Source organism: Ylistrum balloti, unplaced genomic scaffold (genome assembly GCF_031769215.1).
Source record: "Ylistrum balloti isolate Yb309-2 unplaced genomic scaffold, AGI_CSIRO_Ybal_v1 Utg370230, whole genome shotgun sequence".
NCBI lineage: Eukaryota > Metazoa > Mollusca > Bivalvia > Pectinida > Pectinidae > Ylistrum > Ylistrum balloti.
Window position 1 is genome coordinate 1919853 of NW_026782190.1, and position 12346 is coordinate 1932198.

At 34.4% G+C, this 12346-nt stretch overlaps 1 protein-coding gene across 1 annotated transcript; it reads right to left on the reverse strand.

The window, feature by feature from the left end:
* Positions 1-3587: 3587 nt before the first annotated feature.
* Positions 3588-11924, reverse strand: LOC132552023 (solute carrier family 25 member 36-like). Its single transcript, XM_060216169.1, has 7 exons — positions 11825-11924; positions 10589-10852; positions 9912-9989; positions 9221-9321; positions 6315-6381; positions 5632-5912; positions 3588-5266 (listed from the first exon to the last, which is right to left on the reverse strand). The coding sequence occupies exons 1-7, from the start codon at positions 11911-11913 to the stop codon at positions 5052-5054; spliced, it is 1095 nt and encodes a 364-aa protein (XP_060072152.1). The 5' UTR covers positions 11914-11924; the 3' UTR covers positions 3588-5051.
* Positions 11925-12346: the final 422 nt, after the last annotated feature.

Genomic DNA, 12346 nt, shown 5'->3' on the forward strand with positions numbered 1-12346 from the left:
TTGTTATAATGATTTCCGTTTGGTCCCTAGTAGTGCCTGTTAAATTTTGGGATTGATTAGATAAACAATATGGCTGACTGACGGCCATCTTGGGATTTCATCGAGTAAAAGTTTTTAATGCAATTTCTCAAGAAGTACTGGGTGGATCTCTTGCATATTTCATATAATTAATAGCGAAAACTTTGGAGAGAAGAGGAAAGATCCCACTTTTAAAGATCAAAAATGGAGGGCACCAAGATCCCCCTTGGATCTCTTGTTTGAGGAGTTACTACTCCTCAGCTGTGACTGAGACAATGGGCCTCTCACGCTGTTACATCAGGGTCCCTGGTAGTTATTGTTACAGATATCTCAAGAAAGTGATGAATTATCAGTCAATCAGATTTTTTAGTTAACCTTCAATAGATATTTGGTTGTGAGTTGACCTTCAATAGATATTTCGTTGTGAGCTAACCTTCAAAAGAGATTTTGTTGTGAGCTAACCTTCAATAGATATTTAATTGTGAGCCTTCAATAGATATTTGGTTGTGAGCCTTCAATAGATATTTTGTTGTGAGCTATATAACCTTGGAGAGCTAATCAGGCTTTCAGAGACAGGTGCTGATGTGATGCTATCAGAGGAGAACAGTTTCGTAAGTATGTACAAGTTTAATCATGAGTCGGTATATATAGTATTGCCGTTTAAATGACAATACAGACAAACAGCATTTCATAATCAATATATCACTTTTGTTAACCTCCAAATGTCCCTTATCTGTATCGTGTCTATACAAGGTCCAGATGTTGCTTAACCCAGTTATTTATAGATGTGTACTTTATTAGTCATTGTCTGACCTAGATCTTAACAATCCTATTATACAATTAAATACATTTATTTCTAGCTGTCTGACAACACCATGCAAAATTTTCAGTTTTTAGACACGGTGTTAACGACTCTTTAATTGAATTCAAATCAGCCAAATTTGCTTTTAATGAATATGTAATGTATTCCGTAACATATCCTGTACTCTTTCTAATCTTCGTGTAGGGCACTACATGTATATACACATCATTTTGTTAATAGGAAATTTACATCTACATAGAGTATGTTTTAAGTCAGCTGACCATATCTTTCTCAGGAATTTTAAAATGTCAAAAACCAAAACTTTACCCTAAAATTCGGAATCACGTATTTCTTATACACATCTAGTTGAGGTGGCTCACACAATGGAAATTTACACACATCAATAAAAAGAAAACTATGAAACGTGGACATATAAACTACAGATTTTCACCTTTTCATATACAATGTTTCTTTAGTACAATCTTCAAGATATTTGGATCATTTAATATGTTGTAGATACAACTTGGTACATGTATCTCGTAATTACCACTTAGTTATCTCGTGATTATGATAAAGACACAATTGAATAGCTCCCTTCAACACAACTTCTAGATTTCTCACGTCCTTCTGGAGGCTTATATTGTCGGGATATATCCAAATCTGCCTTGGACAGTGTCCCAAGTCCCTGTGAGTACAAGTAGGGTTATATTGTCGGGATATATCCAAATACACCTGGGACAGTGTCCCAAGTCCCTGTGAGTACAAGTAGGGTTATATTGTCGGGATATATCCAAATACACCTGGGACAGTGTCCCAAGTCCCTGTGAGTACAAGTAGGGTTATATTGTCGGGATATATCCAAATACACCTGGGACAGTGTCCCAAGTCCCTGTGAGTACAAGTAGGGTTATATTGTCGGGATATATCCAAATACACCTGGGACAGTGTCCCAAGTCCCTGTGAGTACATATCCAAATACACCTGGGACAGTGTCCCAAGTCCCTGTGAGTACAAGTAGGGTTATATTGTCGGGATATATCCAAATACACCTGGGACAGTGTCCCAAGTCCCTGTGAGTACAAGTAGGGTTATATTGTCGGGATATATCCAAATACACCTGGGACAGTGTCCCAAGTCCCTGTGAGTACAAGTAGGGTTATATTGTCGGGATGGATAACAAAAACCTTGAACAGGTGTCATGTCCCTGTGGGAACAAGTAGGCTTATATTGTCAGGATAGATCCATACATACCTGGAACAGTGTCACATGTCCCTGTGAGTACAAGTAGGCTTATATTATTAGGATAGATGCAAAATACACCTGGGACAGTGTCCAAAGTCCCTGTGAGTACAAGTAGGGTTATATTGTCGGGATATATCCAAATACACCTGGGACAGTGTCCCATGTCCCTGTTGGAACAAGTACGCTTATCTTGTCAGGATAGCTCCAAATACACCTGGAAGAGTAACCCATGTCCCTGTGATGCTGTTTGTATTTCTTGTTCCGGCATATTCTCCCCGGAGTTCTTGAATCAGAAGTATGACTTCAATCATTCCTTTTCATGTTATGTACCTACTGTATTTGTGATTTTATTGACTTGTTCGTATTATAACATCATCAACATTTTCTTGTATACACTTTTATATATCAGTAAATTAAGCCCTATAGATTTCCCGACCATCAATGGCATTGGACTGGTTCTGGAAAGTATTCAAATGCATGCTGACCAAGAAAATGGTAATAATCACATTTAGTAGTAAATGCTGTATTTAGAAAATACCAATTCAGATTTTTTTGAAAAAAATTCTTCACTTGTAAGTAAATATAGGATTTTCTCTGTTTTTTACCCATTAATGAGGTTATGGTGTCAACATTGGCCAAGAATGAACTATAAACAAGGTAATGACCTGATCTGGCTACGTCCCAAAGAGTAAATGAGGTCAGCTTAATATCGGTCCAAGTCAACTCAGACACGCTGTCAAACAGGTGATAAGGTCAGAACCATTTTCTTTTTTCCTTTTATATCTTGGTGGTATTCAGTAGGCCTACAAATTATTGGTTACTTTAACTGTGGATCACATATAACAAGATAAGATAGTGGAATAACCAGAGTACAGCCCATGATCGTGAAATGTCCAAGTTTTCTCAGGATCGTAAATGAGGGGAAATAGTGACTAGTACTGGCAATATGGACTTGGGATTCTTGAAGAATATTTATCTACTGAAATTGTTTGAAGTTTGTTTAAACTTTTCAGGCATTTCTCAAACCTGATATATACAAACCCCAACATCTAGGGCGATACAGCCACTAGGTCAGAAAAAATGTTGTTTAAGAATTTAACATATTTGGTTGTGTATCCCTGCATGTTTCTGGTCAAAAAACCCTTATTAATAGTCTTAGTGTTAGCTTTAAAGCTAGTAAAGATCATCCATTTAAACACAGTTGGTAGTCCTTCATCCAAATTAAATTCCAGTTCGATATCATTTTCATGTAGTCCTTCATCCTGATTTAATTCCAGTTCAATATCATTATCATAAGTCTGATTTCTACCTATGCAACATCAAGTTAAATCCAGTGTGCTACTGACCAAACATCGTACTTCAAAGTCTTTCATCCAAGCATGTATGCTAGACCAAATATCTCCTTCTGGGCCTCCTAATTCATCTAAAAGAAGCAGTTGGCAGTTTGTTGGCACTGGAAAGACCAGGACATTTCAACATGACCCTTTGGAGAGTTTCAATGCAAACAATAATAAAAGCACATATATATATTTGCATTTCTTTTATTTGCATGACTTTATGTTCACAATCAATATTCACCGAACTGTTACTGTCAAGTCAATATATACAAATAGGTATGATTATCACAAACACTTCAATTAGTTATGCAAACTTTCTAAAGAATATTTTCAGATTTGCAAATGTCCTAAGAGAAGGAATTATTAACAATTTATTTTAAATAAGACTTGCAATCCCTCTCCTCCAGGACACACTACCATCACAGAGGAGAAGAATTCAAGTCTTATTTAAATTAGATTGGAATTATTAATAACATGTAACAGAAGAACAAAAAATGACTTAACACAAAAACAAAGAACACAATATAAATGAACGACCATTGAAATGGTCGGAATAAACTGCTCCCTTCCCTGCATAAAATATAAAAAACTACACAACTTTATAGATTTTCTCCCAGTAGTTCAGATCTTGAGATCATAATGTATTTAGGTAACAAACCATATGAAATTGTCAAGAGTATTTAAAAACTGTTTTCATTGGAAATTGGAGAAAAAAGGAAATAAAAATGTTCTGATGTAAAACAAAATTGACAAATTTAAACTGGGATGATAGAAATGGTATAAATTGATCAATCTCATTTTAAAAGCGAATTTGTCATTAGCACTATTAGTATCACAAGTTTACATGGGATGCAAGTTTTCATCTGGAAATGTAGATCTATAAGTTGATAGGATATGTTTAGTTATGACAATCAGAATGTCTTACAGATACACTCCGACATTGAACAATATCACAATTACAGGACTACTTGTATCTCAATTCTAAATCAACACCTTTTTGAATTCATTGTCTCTCTATATTAAGAACACATTTAGTGGGATTGTAATGCCATACCAGTCGCTTTTAATTTAAAATGTCAAACTGATATTACATAACATTAGAGGTTGATTTTCTGGAAAAATATTTAAAATGAAATTTAAAAAGATAATAGGATAGAAATCCATTCTTTTTTTTTTCTTTTTGTACATGAACATAGAAAGAAAACAATGATATTTCAAATCAATGAACACAAGTATAGTTTAGACTGATGTTGTCATTCACTATTCAAACAACATAGATGAAAGAATAGAATTTGCTTATGGAAAATTTTGAACTTGACTCACAACAAGCAAATCTATTGAATGAGATTACTTAGTAGTACCAGATCTTAGCAGTATTGATGTTAACAACGTGGTTGACAGACACCGTTGGATCTCATATCATCTTCAACATGCAGTCAATTTGGGACTAGAATTTATTGCATTCAATCAATGGCTAGTAAAAGCAAAACTTATGCCCACAGACTAGTCAAACCATTTCTGCTCTTCTGATTTGAACCTGCTCAGGTACCATCCGGTTCATTCACGGATGACTTTGGAATCCATCACTGAGTAATCTGTGAATGGTCAATCTAGACCAAACATAGCACCTTGATTTTTGGACTAGATTCCCATCACGTGTCATCCCCATAATTGATGTGATTGAAGTAGTAGACAACCCCTTCATACGTAGCCATCATAATAGCAGTGTTAGGGATCTGACGTACAAGTTGTGTACAGAGTCCACCGTACATTCCCTTTATCCCACCCTCCTTGCACACTTGTCTTAAGGTCTGTATGAATGTCTGATACTTGTTGCCATCTTCCCGTAACCGTGTTCTTGCCACCTCTGTAAACAGGAAAATGTAAATTCATAATATCTGTCAACTTTCAAAATCAATGTAAATTGCAATTTTCCTCAATCTATAAAGTGGAAATAGTGATTCCAGACATTTTAAGCACAATTAATTCAAAAGAATTCTTGAAACTTTACTAAAATTTGTCTTTATCTTAATATCTGATACATTTATGAAGCTACTTGTCTTCAGCATTTATGACAGCCTTTTATTGTAGTGGTAAAGACATTTATAAATGAAACAATTCAATTTGCAAGGATCTGGTTTACTTCTCATTAAGACATTGAAATTAACCATTATTTTCTTTTTCCATGGGCACAACATGAGACCAACACATTATGTTTCCACATTTACTTACCGTGAGGATAAGCAATGCAAGTAGCAAAGGTTTTGGAAATGGCTCCAGCCAACATACACCGAAAGAAGCTGTTGATAAAGGGTTCTTCACTCTTTTGACTGTTATAGGCAAGGTTGTCATTACATTTTAACTTCTCTTTCAGAGCTTCGTAGATGACAAAATGTATGACAGTTTCTGTAATGCCGACGTAAGAAGCAGTAATGCCTTTGTAGAAGCCAGGAAGCCCGTATGTCCTGTATGTGTTCTTGATACATTCTATACAAGTCAGGGAGTTGGTTCTCCTGAAGTAAAACAGCACATATATTAACACATTGTTAATATTTCCATTTTAATTTCTAGCACAGAGGTTTTTTTATTTCTTTGGAACTCAGAATACAGTACAGATCTGTATGTGGTATGTTATAATTAATCCAGTCACAAACTATCGCTTGAGATCGTGTACTAATTCTGTATATCTTTTCCTGGTTGAATCTTCCTTTGCTCTGCCTACATGCTGGATGGCATGTGCAACACATTTTTTAGATCCATGCTATTTTTTAAAATTTCCATACATTCATTTCAATAATCTTCCCCAAAACCTGATTCATAGTAGCTAAAAAACATCTGTTTGAACTATTCTGATGACATACAAGGTCACTGGTTGACCTATTCTTTATCAGATGTTGTAATGAAATCAAACTTACTTCTGATCAAGTTGGAGCTTGGTCTTGATAAACCATATAGGGTTGGTAGTAGTACAAGCACAGAAACCTGAAAAATATGAATACATTGGTTGATTTAGTGATTCAGTCCAACAATAATCAAAACCAATATAACAGGGTCAATGTTAATACTAGTCATTAAAGATATATGTAATACAGGAGGGCAAGCCAGGGAAAGATATCACAAGCATTTCTCAACTTTATCAACTACAGCATGTCTCTCAAAAAAGTTTTTCTGTCCAACACTGGAGAATTTTCCCTTTTAATGTATGAACAATTTTTTCACTTAACTTGTCCTTAGTTCTCAATATGATTGTTTATCTCTACAAATACTGTTGGGTTTTTTTTCAGAGTCCAAGCACATCCCGTTATTGTACAGATAGATGCTTGGTTTGCAATGTTATTTTAACAAGTAAATCCTTACAAAATAATTATTCAGATACATTTTGTTTTTGGTAGGAGGTGATAACAAAAGATTAATCTTTTCAGCACAGGATGAATGTATCCGTCAAAATGTTTATTATCCTGGTAAATAATTAAGTATGGCTTTAGTGTGATTTTTTTTATTCCAAACAGGATGTTGTTATTTCAATTTGAAACTAAGTTAAAAACAAAATATTAAGGTCTTTGTGTTTGATTTTAATTCTGAAGATGATGAAAGAATATAAACACAGGAAATATCTTGATTTCTGTAAAAACACACTGCCTAGGGTGAAGTATATATAGAACTAGAATCTTTTAACAATTGTCACCATAATTTCACATTATGCATGCAGGGTTACATATAAACAACATGCTGTCAGCTATCATAATGAGCCACATCATATGTAATAACTGATTTATGTGACTTCAATTTTCAGTTACTTTCCTTGATAAAGAAGATACTGCCTGGTGTCTCACAATAATCATCACAATTCTTCTAAACATAAATAACCTGTTAAACTATGTACTTTTGAGGGTTCTTACAACTTGAGTTCAGCAATATGTTGGCATGCATTAAGATTAACAATAATACTCTGACTTTACAGTTCCTATTCATTGGAGTAACCCTAACATTGATATGCTGACTTCTCATATTTCAACTATTTAGTCATCTGTGCCTGCCAATAAAAAGATGAACCAACTTATTTTTTTTCACAACACCAATTTAGACCAAGAGGTAAAATTTACTTAGGACATATAGATGATCAAACCAGTTACCTCGACCCTACTGCCCTCTGGTGAGAGCGGAATGCCCTAGGGGGCAAATGATAACACTTCTATTATGAAGATGCACTGTCCAAATTTCTTTAAGGAGGCGTTCAGCAATATGCCGATCATTGGGCAGGTGCATCAGGATCTGAAAAGACTTAGGTTCAGGATACGTTCTCCAGGCACGAAACATGCACACAAATGACTTTGTCTAATATATTCATAGACTTAATGTCAGTTCTAATATCTGAGTATTTGTAACATAAAAAGGCATGCAGACTTCTTTAATGTTCACGAAAATGTTCAAAATCAATCCTTTCCTTTATTAATTTCAAAAAAGTTTCTAAACGATTTGATGAAATAAAAACAAGTTTTCATCGTCTTCATAGAGGAAGAACCTCCTTGTCTACAAAGACTGTCTATACTTTTTCCATACACAAGTATTTGTGTACAGCAAGCCTACAAAATTATTTCAAATTTGTAGGATTTAAGAATGTTCATGGTGATGGCTTTGTTGAAAGCATAGTAGGCAGTTAGTATCAGGTGACAGTAATCAACTCAAACTTGAAGGAAAAGCAAGTTTCATGCAATTATGTAAGAGCATTATGTAAAAACTTAATTCATACAAACATCAAATTCTGATCTCTGATTACTTATACTTACTTGTAGTACAAACAGTACATTAGGAACATGTGGGTAACACTTGAAAGTCATTCTAGGAATTCTTTGCCAAATTCTGGATTACAAATTCTAATTTTGAATTCAACACATTTTGAATCCTATTCCTATAGATTGCCTTGTAAAGATATTTTTTAAAAATTGCCATTCCTCCCAACATCATAACCAGTGTTTTATTTCTATCAGAATCCAAGCAGTCTGTAGCTGTGCAAAAAAGGCATATAGAGTTTTCAAATCTAAAAATACACTATTTATTTCATATGCAATCCTCCCAATGTTTATGACTGTAGAGATTCAGAGAGCAGCATTTCCACTTGTTTACAAAAGTATGTACAGAATCATACAAGAGTACATATTGACCGGTGTCACTGCCTCTTGTTATATATATACCCTCTTGTTATATAAATACATTAACCAAGAATAGCATTCTGTAGTCCTTACAAAACCTTGGCACACAGCCAAAGTCTGATCACTTACTAGTGGAATTTTACAGTAATGTCTTGAGCTATAACAGTCTTATACAATACCTGTACACTAGAGGAAAATACCTGTATATTCATTATTACTGAAATTTGAGTGAAGAATTTCATCATTTATTTCTGAAATCTTAATGACCACGACACCTCAATTAATAGACCAACATCCATATTCCTGACCAAATTCAGGCCATGTCATACAAATTTGGTGGCCTTTCTATTTATTATTTTAACTTGTAACAGAGATGAGTTCAGATTTATATGAGGTGACCTAATCACCTATTTACTGATAAGTCTCTTGAGATATGTCCTGTTGGTTTAGCAGTACCTTATCAGTGATATGACCCTGAAGCTATGTGACCTAGAAAGATTTCCTCTGTTCTCCCCAGTGTATATATACACAGTGACTGGATCAGATGAAGTTAAAAAGGTCAGTAATAATGAACAGGTGAAAAGTATCATTATTTGGCATAGAATTCCAGAGTAAGTGAAACCCACATATTCACAATAGCAACCTAGGTGTGATATTTGGTAGAGACTTACCTGCAGTGATAGCTGAGTAAATGTGGACTAGAGAAGTATCTGGATTCATTCGTGTGTTCAGGAACTTTTTCATGTTGGCATAGGAATAGAAATATATGGCTCTGAAAGTGAAGGACAAAGAAATGTCTTTACATGTAATCTACATGATTTCAAATAGGTCCGAAAGATATATACCTTTACATCACATACAAAACCAAGACGCTAACATTATTGAGACTTCAATTCAAATTCAGGGTAAATGCACAAAAACAAATTTGTACAAAAACTCTAGTGAACTAGATCGGAATAATATATATAGCAAACATTTACACAGGGTGACGAAATGTGAACACCATCTTGCATGTTCACAAAGTTAAACATAGCTTCTATTGCAATTCATATCATGCAAGTTCTCTTTGTAAGAAAACTTCTCTTTCTAAATTAAGTTTTCTTTTCTTTATGAAACTACAGCTCCTAATCTTCCATCTACTAAAATTACAGATAATTTGATCCATCTACATTAGTAGTATCCTATACCACAGTCAATCGCTACCTTTACCAGTCGAAGTGTGTTCTGTGGCAGGTTCTCTTCTAATGTACAGTGTAAACATCACTTCACTGGCTATTCTAGTACTTGAATAACAATCTATTGTAAATATATTGCAAACTGAAAGCAGCTATGAATGGATATCGTAAGAAATATTCAAATTACCTTGATGGAATGACACCAATCAAGTTTGGTCCCAAACCCTTGAATAAACCTTTAATACCTTCATGTAGCACAATTTGTCTGGAACATAAAATGAAAACAAGTTATTCTTATGTCCTGAAGAATTGTTATGACGCAAAATTGTTTGTGTCACAAGACTTCTGTTTGAACCTTTAAACTATATCTTTTGACTCTTAAAAATTCAATTTTCATGTTCACAACTTGTATAGGGCAAAATCACAGGCAATTTCACCCATAGTTGGTTGTCAAGTATGAAAGTCCTGGCAATCTGCATATCAGCAAATGTATGTAATGTCATAAAAAGCATACAATTACATGAGAAATTATTTTTAATGGATCTGCAATACAATTTACCAAAAACAGATAATATCTATTTCATTTAATTTCTTAATTCTATAGTTCGTACATAGTGGTCACAACTAAGGATCTAGCTACCTGAATTCATGCCAGCTTTTTGTATCTGTTGACTGTTATTTTAGTACTAACAGATTTTATAATATTACAAAACTGTTGAAATTACAATTAGCTTTCCACTTTGCTGCATGACTCTACATATCAACTAGCAATGTTGTCTTCTTCAGAGTTCATAATATTGTATATATCCCAAAATATCAAAATGAGATAAATCTGACTTTCACTTTTTACAAACTGAAACCCACCTGAGACAGAAATATAATCCAATGGAACGACTCCTTGCATGCACCAATGCCACTTCGGAAACATTAGCAATAGTTCCAACATTTCTAATTGTCACAAATGTACTACTAGGAGTAGAATGGAATGCAGAATAGTTTGACACAAGACATGTGGGCCTAGCTGTTGATGTTGCTGCTGGATAATGGAATGTACTTGTGGAAGACTGAAGTCTTGTTTTTACCACTTCCAATGGACATGTCAGTACTGCCCCTGCTGTTCCTCCCAGGCTAAAACAAAAGAAATTTGATAATGAATACATGTTTACATTTACAAGTTTTCATTTCAGGAATGTTCATTATTCCCGTTATTTAAGTTTTAGTATAATAACTGATATTTCAGAGTAGTGTGTTACCACGCAATTAGTATTTAGTTCCACTGATCTGGAACATAGTTAATAAGTTCACAGGCACTTTATCTGGAATGTAAACAAAACCATGGACTTGGAATCTTCGGAGCCCGTAACAAAACCAAGCAAAACTCTGATCCACTAGATATGCACTATATATATATAACTGATGAGGAGACCTACCGGCATTTTTATTATGCATCGATCAAAACTGCCCTGATGGATCATAACAATTGCCTTGATCTAAGCCTGTCAAATTTGTATGACAAAAATTTTGAAGAAATCTACCAATAAAATGTATAAACACGTTTGACCTACATATTACCAGAATCCGTTTGTTGTAGCCTACTACGGTTGACCCAGAAAAAACACATGGCGGCATGACCGGCTTCCACAGAAATACAAACTTGTAAACATTCTCTTATAATACTGAATTAACTTGAATAGCATCTGATTATGTCAAATTCCATTTAAAGTATATTGTTTGAAATTTTGAACATATTTATTTACACTAAAACATGCATCCTGTTCTGTAAGAGCGGAAATTTCCAGTTGGAAATTGTGTTTATATTCACAAAGTAATTCTTTTTCACAAAGTAATTCTTTTAAGACTGAACTATAGACTTTTTGCTACAGCAATTTGGTGACTGTGCCGAATTATTACAAAATAATGTTCTATTAAAACAGTAACTGATCTTTCTTGTCAAACATTCCGAAAACATCGAAATACCGCCTTACACAAGCAGCTCTCAAACGCTATCAAATATTGGGAAGTTTATAAGCTTCCTGAAACATTAAGAATAGGCATATTATAAATCTATGTGTACAACAAATAATATCTATTTCAACTTACCCTCCAGCAGCCAGGTGGATAAGTTGGTCATTTGACGCCATGCAAGCTCCACGATGTTTACTTTTCAAAGAGTAATCGAAATATAACATATAACAACGTTGTACAGCCAAGCTATTTTGTGAACTGTGATTTGATTGGCTGACGAAGGCCAAGGCCGAGGAAGTTTTTCTCACGACGCGTTCACGTGAACACAGAGATAAATAGGTAATTCCGCCAAGGCGACTTAAATGAATCACTATAGGTGTATAGCAATATTACTATTCTTCTGAGAAATACTACAAATGGTTTATAATACGGACCACAGGTTTAGGTCTATTTTATTGAATCCATAACATCATTTTAGTTACTAGGTGGGCAACTAGATTCAAAAATATATATGTAAGTCTGTGATAGAATCTACTTCCGCAAGAATCCCCAAACAGGACCACATATACATATGTCATGATCATGGGCTAAGAAGAAAGGTTGGATACTTTAGTAAGAATCAGACATGCCCAATGGACCACAGGTTATTTTTTTTAT